Source organism: Cotesia glomerata, linkage group LG7 (assembly GCF_020080835.1).
Source record: "Cotesia glomerata isolate CgM1 linkage group LG7, MPM_Cglom_v2.3, whole genome shotgun sequence".
NCBI classification, from domain to species: Eukaryota; Metazoa; Arthropoda; class Insecta; order Hymenoptera; family Braconidae; genus Cotesia; species Cotesia glomerata.
In genome coordinates this window covers 9,934,079-9,949,869 of record NC_058164.1, presented here as the reverse complement: position 1 = coordinate 9,949,869, position 15,791 = coordinate 9,934,079, and the positions used below count along the sequence as shown (strand labels likewise).

Genomic DNA, 15,791 nt, shown 5'->3' with positions numbered 1-15,791 from the left:
AAAAATAAAACATTAATTAACATTGATTGGCCTTCACATGTCTTTGGTTTATTTTTTTTTGTCACATTGCAGACTATTAGTAAGTGAGTTACTCTGACACGTACGGCGCACAAACTATATTGTGATAATTTCATTTTAAAAACTGTTTATCTATCAAACAATTTAACTTAAAATTCATTTAATTATTTAATTAGGATTAACAATAATACATTTTTAATAATCTAAAGTCTTTTCAAGTTTTTAAAGCGTTATCTTAGGCTAATTTAAAATAGTGAGTTTGGGAAAATCACACACGATGATTTAATATTTTGTTTATTATTTTTTCTTTTTTCTTTTAAATAAAAGGCAATAAATAGAAATTTAAACTTTACCCTTTGATATTCACATTTAATTGAATTGATTGTTTCATTTGAATTAATTTATGATTGAATTAAAGTTTAGTTTAGAAAAAAATATTTTTTTTTTTATTTTATTTTATTCAGATATTTCCTTATTTTGTGATTTAACGAAGGCTTCGTAAGCAGCAATTTCTTTTTTCTCCTTTTTTAAATTTCTATCCTCGAATTCCAATCTGTAATTTAAACTAGAGGTTTAACATCACTATTGACTACATTAAAATAATAAATAATTAATAAATAAGACTAATTTTTTATGTATGTAAGTTTTTTTTTAAGGTAAATAAACTAATAACTAAACAAATAATGTTTTTACTTATCAGTTTTGAGGTAAAATATCGCTAAAGTACTCATTGTCAATGCCATCAAGTTTGTTGTAATATAAAAACTATCGTTTATAATTGTTAATTTTTAAATAATGTAATTATATCTTTGATAGCGATTTACGATAAATATTTGAATAGTTATTAGTAACATTTTTTTACCTCATCGAAAAAAAAAAATGTAGTGTATGGAAATATAGTCACGGCATAAGAAAAATAATAATAAAAATAAAATATTCAATAAACAAAAAATTATAGATAGTTATTAATAAGAATAAAGGATATTTTATTAGAAATTGAGCAATAACGGATTACAAAACATAAAAATGCAATTAATTATCTTTTGTTCAAGCACGTTATAATTGAATAAAGCTCCTCTGACCTAAGAGTACGTAAAGGAAAAAAAAATAGATGCATACAAATTGCTTAAATAAAACAAATTTTGATTTAAATCTACTGCTGAATCACGGAAGTAAACATGAATGAATAAATAAGTGATTGAATAAAATATATTTAATAATATATTATACCTTAAAATAAATCAAGAATCTATACTTCCGTAGTATCAGCGTCAATCAGAGATGCAAGAGCTAAATGATACAATTTTTTTTAAATTAAAAAAAAATTCATACGTAATCAATTCATATTTCTTGCATCTCTTATATATAATGATAAATACATAAATTAAATTTTAAAAATCCTACCTGTGTAAAATAATTCTTTCAATGATTTTTTCAGTTGTCATATCGTTCTTACTATTCAGTAATTTAAATTTATTTTGTCTTTTGGGTTCAATATAAGGATCAGTGCCACCTTCACATGGCATAATTGGTGTTTGACCATGGCATACAATGGATACATTAAAGTGCTCCATCAAATCTTTCGTCACTTCATAGGGCGCACCAATAACAACTTCATTGACATACTGAAAGATAAACAAAAAACGTTATCGTTACGTAAATAGCTATATTTATCAATGTGGTAGTTAAATAATTTTTTACCTTGCATGCTAATACACTAAGAACTCGTTCATGAAGATTCATGATAGGGTGATTACCGCATTTATAACGATTAACAGCGGGATCAGTGTGTAAACCAACAATTAAATAATCTCCTTCTCGTTTAGCCACCTCCAGAAAATCTAAATGCCCAACGTGGAACAGATCAAACGCCCCAGCGACATAAACTATTTTATCACCAGGTTGCGGACTTTTTCCATCGCTGAACTGAATTATTTTTTGAGTTGTAGGTAAAAATTGGGAGCACCCTGTCCAAGGACTACGAGCAGATCTATCTTGACCCATACTTTCGCTTGGTTCTCTATCTACACTGTACTCACTATCACCTTGTTTGAAATGTTGTCGAGTCATTAACAGCATACGTCCTACTAAATCTGTCGTAGAAACTCCAGCCGTTCTTTGAACTTCCCTGATGAAAAATAAAAACTCAATAATTATTTATTAATAAAATTAAAAATATTATAGTAATAACAATTACCTATATCGACCAGCAGTTTTAACAAGATGATATGTATCAACTCCGTCAGCTGTCATTGTAATGTCATCGCCATGAACACAGAAATCACAATTATATTTATCTAATGTTTCGAGTGTTGTGACGTAGGGAGCACCTTCAACAACTTCATCTACCCATTTAATACCTCGTACCATTTTGTACCTGCATTACATAATAATAATAATAATAATAATAATAATAATAATAATAATAATAATAATTAATAAGAACAAAAATAATTATCTTAAAAACATTCAACAATAAAATTTTGTGTCACTTGAAACGCTATATTTGCATTTAGCTGAACAATTTTGTTATCGTTGACATTTTTTACACGCATATTGACTATAAAATTACTCGTGACTTATCAATATTACTATTGCAAAGTGTGTAATCAGATACATAGGATATTGTTATTGGCCCAGAAAACATGAAAACTAGTAATTAGTAATTATTTTGTTATTTACACTATACAATTTAGCATTAAATTACGCCAATCGTCATAAATTAAAAATAAAAAAATGTCAGGCATTTTCTTTCCGGTATAATTATCTATGGATAGTTATCTGGCATTCTTGACATAGAGAACATGAATAATTAAATCTGATATAATATTACATTTTACATCTATTTGTGTCATGTAAGTAAGTATACAATATTGCTATCAAGTTTTGTATCATGAAACGTATCGAATTAAAAATTAGTGACTCATTTATCGATTGTTACCACACAATAGTCATAAATGTAATATAAGTTGTTCAAATACTTAATTATTAGTGATGTATACACTAAGTACTATTATTGATTTGAAAATCAACAACAGTTGAAATGGATTATGCCCAGTCTCACATTAATAATTAGTTAAATTATAACTGTAAAGGTCAAGGATCCAGGACTTCCTGTCAAAGCTTATAATATTCATTTAATAGTATTAAACTTTAACCTATAACATTCTTAATTTTATAATTATCATTACTCATTATGATAATTATTATTTGAGATAGTTTCGATAAATATATTTTAATTATTGATTATTATTAAGTATTTTATACCTTTCCTCTTGTGTAAAAACCGGCGGTCCTTTATGTTTTGTTATTTCTTCATCAGTGTGAACTCCAACTACCAAATAATCACCAAGAGCTTTGGCTTGCCTCAAAGAATTGGCATGTCCAAAGTGTACCATGTCATAACTGTAAATAAAATTTAATTATTGATTGTTATTGTAATGATAATTCAATAATTGTTATTATAATTAATTAATTATCAAAATAAATAATTTATTGAAATTAAAATAATAACATGACAAGCAGTAAATTCACTTAAAAATAATATGTTATACGAATGCGGTATGAAATAAAGACAACTTGATTTCCAGGTAAAAAAAAATTCTGACAGATTTACACCGCGTGGATTTAAGGGCCTTATATCCATACTGTGTTTATGGAAGGGTCTTACTTCAGTGCAAAGTGAATATATTATAATTTTCTCTGTAGAAAATGTTACTTTTATTTTAAAAATAATCTATTTATTAAAATGAATATTACTTTGAGAAAATACTATTGATATGATAATGCTTACCATCCATCACACCACACACGAACTTCTTTGCGCTTTTCACTCATTTTGTATAAAAATATGTATAATATTAAACAAAATTAATTATTTATAAGTATACAGATTTAATATTTTAAAATAATAAAACTATGAATAAATTTAAAATCAATTAAACAGAATATAAATCAAGTACAGAATTAACTAGTTATCACGGCATGAAAACACACCGAGGATTAGAGGCGAACTGTAATGAATGTGAGTGCTGCCACTTATTCGGTCTACTGCGCATTAACGTCATCTATTTCTACGCATATGACGTCTTCAAACAATTTTATATATTTTAAAAGTGGGAAATCGTAATTGTTAAATCATATCGTTTAACATAGATTAACTAATGAGTTATTGTACTGATAAATAAAATTTTTCTTGAATAACTTGTTTTTTTTTTTTTTTTTATCACTAATAAGCAAAGTGGTTTGGGAATTTTTTTCATCTACTGTACAGCTGTAAATTATATTCAATTTATTTTGAGCCAATAAAATTTTTCATAGACTTGACGCTGTAATTTAGAAGGAAATCCAAGGTGAAATTAGCTCAAGGCTTTGTTTTTATTTTTATTTGATTTTTTAATCTGTTTTTAATAGATAATGGAGTTAATTATTCTAACGTCTAGATTTTTAAATAAAAATTTTATTGAGTCAAAACATATGTTATTAAATTATTTTTGTTGTACGTAAAATGAATGTTGTATTTCATCTTAAAAGATATGAGTGGTACGCGACTCTGACCATGTCGGATGATTGCTGATAACGGTAGACCCAATGAAAAGTAGCATATTCCTTTTTACATTCGATTATTGATGACTACCACATTTCTTTTAATTCTTATCAATTTAAAAATGCTAATCAATCAACTTTGCAATTAAATTTTTCAAAGTAATAATTCTAATTTATTATTTATTTTACTGATACATATTTCCTTATACTTATTTACTTATTTTAAAAATAAACTAATTTAATTTAATCGATTTTTAACAATCAAATTCTATTCTAGCCAAGATGACGTTGCTAGCAATAAATACAAAAACGTGTGTGCATTTATAAATACATTAAATGAATGTCATTAAAAAAAAGTTTCATTTCAACTTCTTTTTGCTTGCAGTTTTATTTTCCACAAATAGAATAATTATTCTAAATTAATAAATCAAGCAACCAGTTTTTTTTATTATTAATATTATTATTCTAAATAAAAAATATTCTATGTACTTTTTTTATATTGACTGCCATTATTAATTAATACATGATTGCTGATATTATTTGTTGGATAATTAAATATTCTTCTCCCTTTTCCTCTCGACAATTTAGTAAGTTTTATCTTATCAATAGCCATTTCGTTGGTTGTAAGAATTACTATTTCCGTACGAGTTACCATTTTGATTATAGCTGTTGCTATTTGAATTACCTCCTCCGTAGTTATTTGACGGAAAAGGTTTGCTGTTATAACTATTTGCGACCATACCACCTTAAAGAGAAAAATAACCATTTAGTAATTTTAATTTTACAATTGATTTGTCAAAAAGAGTAAAAAATTCAAAAAGTATATTAACCTGAATTACTTCCACCCCATTTATTTCCACCAGCTCCACTATTACCACGATCGCCTCCAATATTACGATCAAATCTGTTTCTATCACCGGAATCTCGGCCACCTCGAGAACCACCACCACCACGCGCATTACCACCACGTGATCCACCTCCAACTCCATTTCTTCCCGAAAATCTTCCTCCTAAAATATAAAAAAAAAAAAATTATAATATTCAAATAGATGAATGGAAAAAAATAAATATTTATAGCTGAATAATTTATTACTTTTGAAAGCATTTGGATTTCTTGCAAGTTCATATAATTTTGGATTAACAACTTGTTTAGCTTCTTCTAAAACTTGAATCAAATCGTTGGCTTTATGCGCATTGTTAGGAGTGAAGAAAGCATACGCCGTTCCGGTTCGCCTTGAACGTCCAGTTCGTCCAATACGATGGACATAGTCTTCAGAATTCGATGGATAATCAAGATTTATCACAAACTTGACATCCTCAACGTCTAGTTGGATAAAATAATTTCATCAAATACATAATTATTAAAAAATAGTGTCTCTTGTGGTGCAATCAATATCACAAAGCAAATTTTTTCAAAAGCATTATGAGTAGTGTGAATTTGTAAACTATGAAAATAGAATTCTATAGAATAGACAATAAAATTTTTCAAAATAGTTATTTGTTTTTATGATCAAAAAATAAATAAATAAATAAATAGATTAAATAAAATTCTATGTACATAATAAACAATCAGCGAAAGTGAATCGACCACAAAGAGCAACCACATTTAAATTACCTGTTGATTTTAAAAGTTGGAATGTAAATACATTTGTTTGGAAATGTAGAGGAATCAGAGCTCAGATGGTTGTCAAGTCTCGCATGAGAGATTAGCGAGCTCTAGATTAATGCATTAACAAATTCACACCCGTCTCTCCCGCACCAAAGTATGGATCTTTGTTGGATTTTACCTGATTCTCAGTTTCTTTCCAATAACTCATTGATATGTTGTAGTTGAAGTATAAAAATAAGTATTTCTCAATATTTATTGTCTATATAATAAATTTTAAAACAATGTCATGAATTGTATGGACGACTTTTTGAATAAATTAATGATTATATCGTTGCTAAATAAAAAAAAAAAAAAAAAAAGTTGATTATTTTTAGTCAATTGTCGCGCCAATGGGTTTCATGATCATTTTTGACTTTCAGAAGGCAGTTGGTTGATGCTGTTTTTCAACTTAAATTAAAGCAACTATAATTGATGTAATCCATAAGTGTTCGTCTTGACTAGATGCCCTAACATTAACTTCCATACTTTGGACCGTCGCAGGTACAGAGCGAGAGTGTGGTATTTCAACAAGTGGCACGGTTTATACCGAGGCACAGCGTAATGTTAGCTTGTTGCGAGGGGACAGCAACCAGCAGTCACACCCCGTTCAATTATTTATTCCAAAGCAAGCTCTTCCAGAGTTCTTATCATTGATAAAACTCCGTCGCATGTGCCTCTGAAAACACATAGAACAGCATGTTATTACCAGACTGACAAGACTTGTCTCCTTCTTAATTAACAAAAGAAAAAAAATCTAAAACCCTCACTAAAATCTTACCTTACACTCTTTTTATTGTTTTATTTTTTTTTTTTACCTGAAAATTTCTAAATAAATTCCTTCAATCTAGCTACATCAATAATTTAGGTTTCCTAAACTACTGTTTACACCGTCGGCTGTTTAAGAAGCGCAATAGAGTAGCAGCGTCAATCAGTCTGGCATATGCCGTTATCCGTGGCCACATTTATAAGATATTGACTGTTAATTAACGCGGTAATAACCATCGCAGCCTGACCCTTACATCTTATTTAATCGCTTGTCAATATATTCTTACCTAACCCACGTGCTGCAACATCTGTAGCTACTAAAATTGCCGATCGAGTACTGCGAAATTCTGTGAATAATCAAATTCAGTATCAATTAAAAAAATTTTTTAAATAATCAATATTTAAATTAATACTTACGATTAAGAACGTAATCTCTTTCTTGTTGGCTTTTATCACCATGAATGCCAATCGCTTGCCATCCGTATCTATTGATAGCCCGAGTAATATCATCAACTTTTCTCTTGGTTTCAACAAATATTATAGTTTTATTTTCCGGTTCATTTGAAATTTCTTCTAATAACTTCATAAGTTTACTTTCTTTCTCGTACTCTTCACACACATCAACTATTTGAAGGATATTGTGATTAGCTGACAATGTCAGTGAACCAACATTTATTTGAATATAATTAGATAAAAATTCTTCCGCTAAATTTCTAACTTCTTTCGGCCAGGTCGCTGACCACATCAGTGTTTGTCTATCAGGTCGTATTTGTTCAACAATTTTTCTTATTTGAGGTTCGAATCCCATGTCTAACATTCTATCAGCTTCATCAAGTACTAAGTAAGTGCATCGTCGTAAGTTAGTCGTACCACGTTCTAAGAAATCTATTAAACGTCCTGGTGTTGCAATACAAATTTCAACGCCCCGCTCAAGGTCACGTGCTTGTGGTCCTTTTGGTGCTCCACCAAATATACATGTATTTCTTACTTGTGATGAAACACCAAAATCAGCAGCAACTTGTTGGATTTGTTGTGCAAGTTCTCTCGTTGGTGCTAATACAAGAGCGATAGGTCCATCTCCTCTGTTTAAACGCGGTTGATGATTTATGTGGACGATTGCTGGTAAAATATACGCCAATGTTTTTCCTGAACCAGTTTGTGCTATTCCAACCATGTCACGGCCAGACAGTGCAATCGGCCAACCTTGCGCTTGAATAGCTGTTGGTTGATCAAAACCTTGTCTACGTAACTCAGTTAAAATGTAATCAGGAAACCCACCATCTTCAAAATAAATATTAGGCCCTGGTATTATTAAACCTTTTACTGTTATTTCTCTGTTGGAGCGATAAGCGTCAACAGCATGGGATGAACGGGCGATTACACTTGAATTTGGTTGATATAAATCTTTACGGAATGGCTGGAGACTATCTAAATCCCATCTTGGTTTTCGTAATCTTTCACCTGGTTGACGGTTTTTAAATGAATTGCCACCACCAAATCCACCACTGTCACGATTGCCTCCATTATTTCCATAACGAGATCCACCATCTCTATTGCCTCCAAAACGACCGCCACCTCCAGATCCACCTCGTCCTCCACCACCGCCTCCACTTCCTCGCCTATCGTTCCGATCACGATCACGAAAAGCCCTGTTAATTCATTCATTTTTTATTAAAAAATATATATAAAATTATTTTTAAGTTTTACATACAAAAACAGAAAATATTAAAATAATGTATTTTTATAAAAAACTTTAACATAAAAATATTTTTATTATATCTGATACTTACATGATTAGATGACTGAACAAATTGAAATTTATTAATGTTTTGAGAGTTAATTTGCTCTAAAAATTGATATTATTTCGTAATAACTAGTATGAACGCGTCACTTTACTACAATTAAGTTCTGTATACTGTTGTGAAACGTCAATGGCGGACGAATAATGTATAAAATAGTCCCAAAATTATTTACTTCACTTAACATAAAATAAAAATAATAATTAATCAACAAAAAAAATTTTTTTATAGTTACTAAAATTAATTTTTGTTATTATTTTATAAAGACTTGAAATTAGAAGAGTAATATGTTATTTTTCTAACTCCAATTTGGGCTTACGGATCAATAAAAATGAAAGAAGTAGGAAACTAAATGGACAAGTAGTAAGCGCATAACTTTTGGCGGTAATTTTAAATTTATAATTTAATATTGTAAAATAAAAAAGTTATTTTTATTAATTGCAAGTTCTTTATTATATTCAACAGTTTAAATCTAAGACTAAGTCAGTCACAGATCACAGAAACTTGGAATTCATTATGAATTAAATCACACATTAATAAGAATATTATTTTTTAAAATTAAATTATTAATCATATTACCTATAAATGTAGATATAATTATACTGTTATGAATTAGTCAAACAAAAAATAAATGAAAATAAAGTTTATCTAAATGCTTTGCATTTAAGATATGCAAACTTTTTAAATAATAACAACATCTATAATTAATACTATTTGTAGAATATGATTGAGTAACATTTTAAATGAAAATATTAATGATATTTAGTGTTTTTTTTTTTTTTTTTAAATATTACACAAAGATTGTGATTAACGAAACTGAATGTTATCATAATAAATAAGTGCACAATCACTATCATTATCTATTTTTTTCTTTAATAAGAATTTGGTGCAGAGTAATTGCAATTGTATCCGTTATCATTGTTATGGTACGCAGAATCATTTTGTGCGTAACTTCTTTGTGCAGTATAACCATAAGAATAATTTTGATCAAATGATTGTTTTGTAGGTTGATTATAATTCGATCCTGAATAAGCATTAATAGCAGATTGATAAGACGTTCCACCTCGGTAATTATTGTTGTTATTAATAGCATTCCCTCGGCCTTTCCCATTGCTTTCATAATTGCCAGGACGCCTGTTGTCAACTCGTTCATTAATCCTCGGAATTTGAGCACCGTATTTTTTTGCACCTTTCATAAATTTATTGATTATAAAAAAATATGTATAATACAATTGTTTAAAGCTTCTAAAATGATTACCTTTTCCTACATGTTGCGCGGATTTAGCGAGTTCTGCCATCTCACTGAGACGTGGATTTATATTTTGGCCAGCTTCTCGTAATACTGCAATCAAATCTTCAGCGTGCTTCATATTGTGTGTAGTGAAAAATGCATATGCTGTTCCAATTTGACGTCGGCGACCAGTACGTCCAATACGATGTATGTAATCTTCTGATGATGATGGATAATCAAAATTTATAACATACTTCACGTCGTCAACATCTGAAAATTAATTTTTGTCTTATTAAATTTTAAATTAATAATTTTATTTAAAGTATAAATTAAATTACATGGGACTTATTATTTCATAAAGTAGAGTTAAAAATATTTCTAAAAATTACAAGCAAGATTATCAACTGATATTTCAATTCTCAGTAGAAAAGATGATGTCATTACAGTAATACTAAAGATAATCTATTTATTATTCATACTTGAGAAAATTCTTTAGCACATACTAGCGATTATTTTCTTGATAAAATTATACATATTTTTTTTTTTCACACTAACTAGCAAACTAAAGAATTCTTTTCATTTTTTTCTATCAATAATGTTCTAAGAAAAGCTATTAATTTGATGAATTTTTTTTTTTTTTTAATATAAATATAATTTAATAATAATTATAAAAAATCTGCAATGCAAAGTAGAAATAGTGAATACCAAAATTAATGTTAAGATAAGAGAAAGAAATATTGAAAAAAGAGATTATTTTATCATAAAAAATCGTTGTAAAACTTTGTAAAACACACCCATGTGATACAAATAAAATTTATTTATTTTATTTATAATTTCATAAATATTTACCTAAACCACGAGCTGCTACATCAGTTGCTACGAGAATTGGCGCACGTCCACTACGGAACTCTTGCAAAACATGATCTCTCTCATGTTGATTTTTATCTCCGTGAATACTCAAAGCTATCCAGCCATCTCTTCTTATATTTCTTGTAATGTCATCAACTTTACGTTTAGTTTCAACAAAAATGATTGTTTTATTTTCTTTTTCAGTACCAATTTCTTGCAACAGTCGTTGTAATTTAATATCTTTTTCAAACTCCTGACACACATCAATTATCTGAATAATATTATGATTAGCAGACAAAGTCAAGGATCCAATATTTAATTGTGTATAATCAGTCAAAAAATCTTCAGCTAAAGCACGGACTTCCTTTGGCCACGTTGCAGACCACATAAGAATCTGACGGTCAGGTCGAATTTGTTCAATTATTTTACGTATTTGCGGTTCAAATCCCATGTCTAACATTCTATCTGCTTCATCAAGTACTAAATAAGTACATCGTCGTAAATTTATTGTTTCACGTTCAAGGAAATCAATTAATCTTCCAGGTGTAGCGATGCATATCTCTACTCCTCGCTCAAGATCACTTACTTGAGGTCCTTTTGGAGCTCCCCCAAATATGCATGTGTTTCTTACTGATGCTGATTCACAAAAATAATTGGCTACTTCTTGAATTTGCTGAGCCAATTCTCTAGTCGGTGCAAGAATTAAAGCTATCGGCCCATCTCCAGGACTCAACGGTGGTTGATGAATTATGTGAACGATTGCAGGCAAAATATACTATAGAAAATATGTTTAAAAATTAGTTTCAATTTCAATAAAAAATATAAATATATTCTCAGACCAATAATATTAATTAATTGTTTCTTACTCCTAAAGTTTTTCCTGAACCTGTTTGAGCAATTGCTACAAGATCTCGACCACTGAGAGCGATAGGCCATCCTTGAGACTGAATAGCTGTTGGTTGTGAAAATCCTTGTTTTCTTATTCCTTCCATGATGTAGGGAGGGAAATTCCCCTCTTGGAAATGCTGGATTGGATTAGGAACGTTGTTTCCTTTTACAGTTATCTCAGCAGTCTGACGAAATTTATTAATTTCATCAGGTGATCTATAAATATAAAAATTTAATAAATTAACGACAAAGAAAATTATAAAAATTAAACTTTAAAAGTAAAAAAATTCAATACCTTCTTGATACAGATGAATGTTCAACATAAAAATCTTTCTTCACTGGTTCTAATGACGATATGTCCCAGTTCAATTTTTTTAAGGCACTCCCAGGCATTTTGCCTTTGACTCCTCCACTGGTATTGCCTCCACGACCCGCAAACCGATTATTACCATAATTATTATTATCATAGCCACCACGTTCTTTTCTATTACTTCCATTACCACGGCCTCTGCCTAAATTTCGATCCCGATGAAGCCTAATGAAAAAGAAACAAAATGAAAATTAGTTTAAAAAAATTTTTGATATAAAATAAAAAAACTTATCTAAATAAATATACATTGTCATATTATAAATATGTGAATATATTAATAATTCTAATATTAAGTACGGGTCGCAGCATTGATTACTGATTGCAGAAGCATTAAAAATTAAAAAATGGCTGCATTTTACGTAATTACAGAAAAATTTAATCTAAGTAAAAAATTATTGAAAAAAAATGATTGATTTATAATAAAGTTTATTACTGAGTACTTACATTATTTATGGCCAATAATTCACCTAACAACGGATTAGCTTTGTATCTTTTTATAATGCACTAAAATGTATTACGCGTAATCAATGGCACATTGATGGACGACTAAACAAATAACAAATTTATCAGTATTTTATTTGTTTATCATAATTAAATCTTAAATAATATTTATTTCTAATGATACATAGAAACAGGTAAATCAAAACTTTAAGTTATTTATTACTTTAATTACAAAACACGGAGTATTAAGTTATATATTTTGGATAAAGCCGGCAATCCCGCCAGCCTCGACCACTTTCGAGAGACTTCCGAAAGTAGTTCCCTATAAACTGTTGCCATTGGCAACTGCGTAATAATATCACAGTTCTTTTTTCTATGAAAATCTATAAACTCTTTTTTTTGTACTTTTTTTTATCGAGGTGCAAATGTTTGTATTTTACCTGTTAGTATTATTATTATTATTATTATATACAATAATGACATTTCAAAATATTTCTTTTTAATTTAATTTTCTATAAATAAGACTAGTAAAATTAAAAAAAATTATTTTGGCCTACATGTTCCGAAAACAAAAGAATTAATTTTTTTTTGCGTATTTTAAATAGAAAAAAAATTTTTTTGGCTATTTAAGAAAAATTTTTATTACATATTTTAGGTATTTTTAAGAGGAAAAATATTTTATTTTTGTATATTTTTCATTCGAGAATTATTTGTAAGTAAAAACAATTTTTGATGTTAAAAAAATTAAAAAATTACGTCATTATCAACAATCGGATTGAGAAAGTCATTTTCTTCTGATAGATGGCATTAAGTTGTTGTTATTGAAGTTTCGAGTTTCATTGTATATAATTACAATGTAAATAATATACTAAACAGTTATGTGCGTTTGTTTATTTTCTACGCATTTTGTGAAAGTATAAAAATAACTTTTATTGACAATCATTAGAAGTATATAATCATTAATTGTTATTTATTATTTGAGTAAAAAATAAAATAAAACATGTCATTACAACAGGTAATTTTCTTTCGCTAATTAGTCCATGATAGTTATTATAATTGATTTAACCCTAACCTACCACAATGTGAGCTAAAAAACTTTTTCAATGTTATAGCCTTGTGATACACTCCGAGTATTACACTTACCTCCGTACTTAAGCGATGAGAAAAGAAATGAGTTGTTTAAAAAATTTGGTGCTGAATGTACAAAAACAATTAGAAAATCAGATACATATACAACGACGTTTGTTAAATTTCCATCGAATGAATTAGCTACAAAGGCATTTTTACAATTACATCAGTTGGAAATAAAAGGACAGTATTTGTCTGTTGAATTTGCAAAAAAATCATTCGTCAGTAACACAGATGATAATGTATTGTTTAAATCAGAACCATTGAATGTAAATGAAAAAGATGATAATGCAAATACTAAAAATTTTCAAGCCTTCATTGATAAATTAAATACTTGGACATCTAATTATAATTTTTCTCAACCACCACCACCAAATATTTCTTATAAATATCCATTACCTACGAGAAATATTTTGTTAAGAATTTCAATCCAGCTTCTGAGAGAACCTGCTTTTTATACCCAGGTAAAATGATTGTTTTGATACTTTTATTTGTTATCAATTTTTTTTCATTTATTTTTTTTTCTCCGTTAGGTGTTGCATTTAATGAATAAGATGAATTTACCCCCACCTTTCGAAGAACTTGAAGCTGAATTTCCAAGCCTGAAAGAAGTATATAATATGGAAAAATATAAAGATATCTTTGGTAATATCAATGCCGAGAATGATGATTCTTTATTGACTGATAATTATTTTATGATGGAAAATGATGATGATGAAGACAATGAAATGGAAGTTATGGGTGATGGCAATAATGATGAAGACGAAGAAGAATCAGAAATGGAATCGGATAACGAAGGAACGAATAAACTACAAGAATTTATTCCCGTTAAAAGAAAATTACCTGAAGGAAAGAGAAAAATAAAGATTCCTAAATTTGTTAATCCTACTGTACATCCGAAGCCTATTACTTCAAAACAAAAAATCATCCGGCCAGAAGATGTATTTGAGCGTATTCCAATAGAAGAAATTAAAAAGAAGACTGTTATAAAGACCGATAGTTTAGTAATTGATAAAATTATAAATACTGATACAAACGATCAATCTTATGAACCATCAGAGAGTGGTTTTGGTATAATAAATCCTGTAATAAAAACTGATGATGGAAATGATGAAAAGACAAAAGAGGATGAAAAATCTAAAGAATTCATAACTTCTGAAAAGTTAGCCAGCAATCGAATATCGGCAAATGGTAAATTAAGAAGCATAATTAAAATAATTTTTTTCGGATATTTTTATGGGGTATTAATTATTTTTTAATTTTTTCCAGATCAAAGATTGTTTTCAGAGTTTAAAAACTATCATCCGGGTAAACCATCGTGCCGATTATACATTAAGAATTTGTCGAAAGAAGTAAATGAAGATGATTTGCATTATATTTATCGAAAATACATTATACCGAATTTAGAAAATTCAGAATTGGAGTACAATGTTAATTTAATGCGTGGTGGCCGCATGAAAGGTCAAGCTTTTGTTACATTTCAAAATATTGAGCAAGCTCAACTTGCACTTAATGAAACCAACGGTTATAAACTTAAAAGTAAATATATGGTAGTACAGTTCTCAAATGCAACCAACAAAAAATAATTGTATTGTATTATTTTTTTTTTTTTCAATCAAATCATCGGTGCTTCATATAAAAAATAATGATGCAACGTTAAAGCAGTCTGAATTAAAGATGTATATTATTTATTAATTTTTAATGTTATTTTCACTCAGTCTTATGAGGAGGTTTCAATTTTTTGTTCACACCGAAAAGTGCTTCCAATTTTTAATAACTGAAAGTATTATTTTTGATTAATTAAAGTTGTTACAATTTATCCGAGATTTAATATCTCTTGTGCTTAAATTGGTTTAATAATTAAGATTTTTTGTAAATAAAGTTTTTACTCAATTATTGTAAATAAATTACTTACTAAAAAATTATACATTATAAGTTTTATTTACAATATTTATCTATCAGTATTAAGTAATTTTTTACAACACCTAAATATTAAAATATCAAAATATTTCCAAATGTATTTACATAATAAGATTGTGATCAGTCGAAACCAAATAATACCTATATTCAAGTAAGCAAAACATATACAATGAGATATGATTTTTTCAA

General features: G+C 28.3%; 4 protein-coding genes across 6 annotated transcripts; 1 reads left to right on the top strand and 3 right to left on the bottom strand.

Annotated features, from left to right (window-relative positions):
• Positions 1 to 16: 16 nt before the first annotated feature.
• LOC123269812 (ethanolamine-phosphate cytidylyltransferase) lies at positions 17 to 4,037 on the bottom strand. Of its 3 annotated transcripts, XM_044735664.1 has the most exons (7): positions 3,812 to 4,037; positions 3,286 to 3,423; positions 2,216 to 2,395; positions 1,720 to 2,146; positions 1,423 to 1,643; positions 1,249 to 1,308; positions 468 to 571 (listed from the first exon to the last, which is right to left on the bottom strand). In XM_044735664.1, the coding sequence occupies exons 1-6, from the start codon at positions 3,853 to 3,855 to the stop codon at positions 1,290 to 1,292; spliced, it is 1,029 nt and encodes a 342-aa protein (XP_044591599.1). In that variant the 5' UTR covers positions 3,856 to 4,037; the 3' UTR covers positions 468 to 571; positions 1,249 to 1,289. The 3 variants fall into 3 exon arrangements, with proteins under 3 accessions (XP_044591596.1, XP_044591599.1, XP_044591597.1); XM_044735661.1 differs by lacking the exon at positions 1,249 to 1,308 and having other exon boundaries at positions 17 to 571; XM_044735662.1 differs by lacking the exon at positions 1,249 to 1,308 and having other exon boundaries at positions 539 to 1,100.
• A 1,099-nt stretch (positions 4,038 to 5,136) lies between these two features.
• LOC123269807 (ATP-dependent RNA helicase dbp2-like) lies at positions 5,137 to 8,974 on the bottom strand. The gene is made up of 6 exons (XM_044735657.1): positions 8,767 to 8,974; positions 7,394 to 8,625; positions 7,264 to 7,323; positions 5,657 to 5,887; positions 5,394 to 5,573; positions 5,137 to 5,308 (listed from the first exon to the last, which is right to left on the bottom strand). Coding segments are annotated over exons 1-6 (1,848 nt in total). The 5' UTR covers positions 8,769 to 8,974; the 3' UTR covers positions 5,137 to 5,165.
• Positions 8,975 to 9,200: 226 nt separating this feature from the next.
• Positions 9,201 to 12,866, bottom strand: LOC123269808 (ATP-dependent RNA helicase dbp2-like). The gene is made up of 7 exons (XM_044735658.1): positions 12,739 to 12,866; positions 12,558 to 12,659; positions 12,039 to 12,278; positions 11,722 to 11,959; positions 10,856 to 11,630; positions 10,034 to 10,276; positions 9,201 to 9,964 (listed from the first exon to the last, which is right to left on the bottom strand). Coding segments are annotated over exons 2-7 (1,815 nt in total). The 5' UTR covers positions 12,560 to 12,659; positions 12,739 to 12,866; the 3' UTR covers positions 9,201 to 9,647.
• Positions 12,867 to 13,412: 546 nt separating this feature from the next.
• On the top strand, positions 13,413 to 15,607 carry LOC123269810 (RNA-binding region-containing protein 3). The gene is made up of 4 exons (XM_044735659.1): positions 13,413 to 13,569; positions 13,667 to 14,146; positions 14,216 to 14,873; positions 14,952 to 15,607. The coding sequence occupies exons 1-4, from the start codon at positions 13,555 to 13,557 to the stop codon at positions 15,266 to 15,268; spliced, it is 1,470 nt and encodes a 489-aa protein (XP_044591594.1). The 5' UTR covers positions 13,413 to 13,554; the 3' UTR covers positions 15,269 to 15,607.
• Positions 15,608 to 15,791: the final 184 nt, after the last annotated feature.

What these genes read in the sequence shown, in the direction of transcription:
- LOC123269808 (XM_044735658.1), bottom strand. An exon ending in CATTCATCTGTATCAAGAAG is followed by an intron (nt 11,960 to 12,038) that starts GTATTGAATTTT and finishes TTATATTTATAG; the next exon opens with ATCACCTGATGAAATTAATA. An exon ending in TGTAGCAGCTCGTGGTTTAG is followed by an intron (nt 10,277 to 10,855) that starts GTAAATATTTAT and finishes ATTAATTTTCAG; the next exon opens with ATGTTGACGACGTGAAGTAT.
- LOC123269812 (XM_044735661.1), bottom strand. Translation starts at nt 3,855, where the DNA reads ATGAGTGAAAAGCGCAAAGAAGTTCGTGTGTGGTGTGATGGATG. An exon ending in CGTGTGTGGTGTGATGGATG is followed by an intron (nt 3,424 to 3,811) that starts GTAAGCATTATC and finishes TTTTATTTACAG; the next exon opens with TTATGACATGGTACACTTTG. An exon ending in GAAAGAATTATTTTACACAG is followed by an intron (nt 572 to 1,422) that starts GTAGGATTTTTA and finishes TTTAAATTACAG; the next exon opens with ATTGGAATTCGAGGATAGAA.
- LOC123269807 (XM_044735657.1), bottom strand. An exon ending in AAGAGATTACGTTCTTAATC is followed by an intron (nt 7,324 to 7,393) that starts GTAAGTATTAAT and finishes GATTATTCACAG; the next exon opens with AATTTCGCAGTACTCGATCG. An exon ending in TGTTGCAGCACGTGGGTTAG is followed by an intron (nt 5,888 to 7,263) that starts GTAAGAATATAT and finishes TTATCCAACTAG; the next exon opens with ACGTTGAGGATGTCAAGTTT.
- LOC123269810 (XM_044735659.1), top strand. An exon ending in AACCTGCTTTTTATACCCAG is followed by an intron (nt 14,147 to 14,215) that starts GTAAAATGATTG and finishes TTTCTCCGTTAG; the next exon opens with GTGTTGCATTTAATGAATAA. An exon ending in CAATCGAATATCGGCAAATG is followed by an intron (nt 14,874 to 14,951) that starts GTAAATTAAGAA and finishes AATTTTTTCCAG; the next exon opens with ATCAAAGATTGTTTTCAGAG.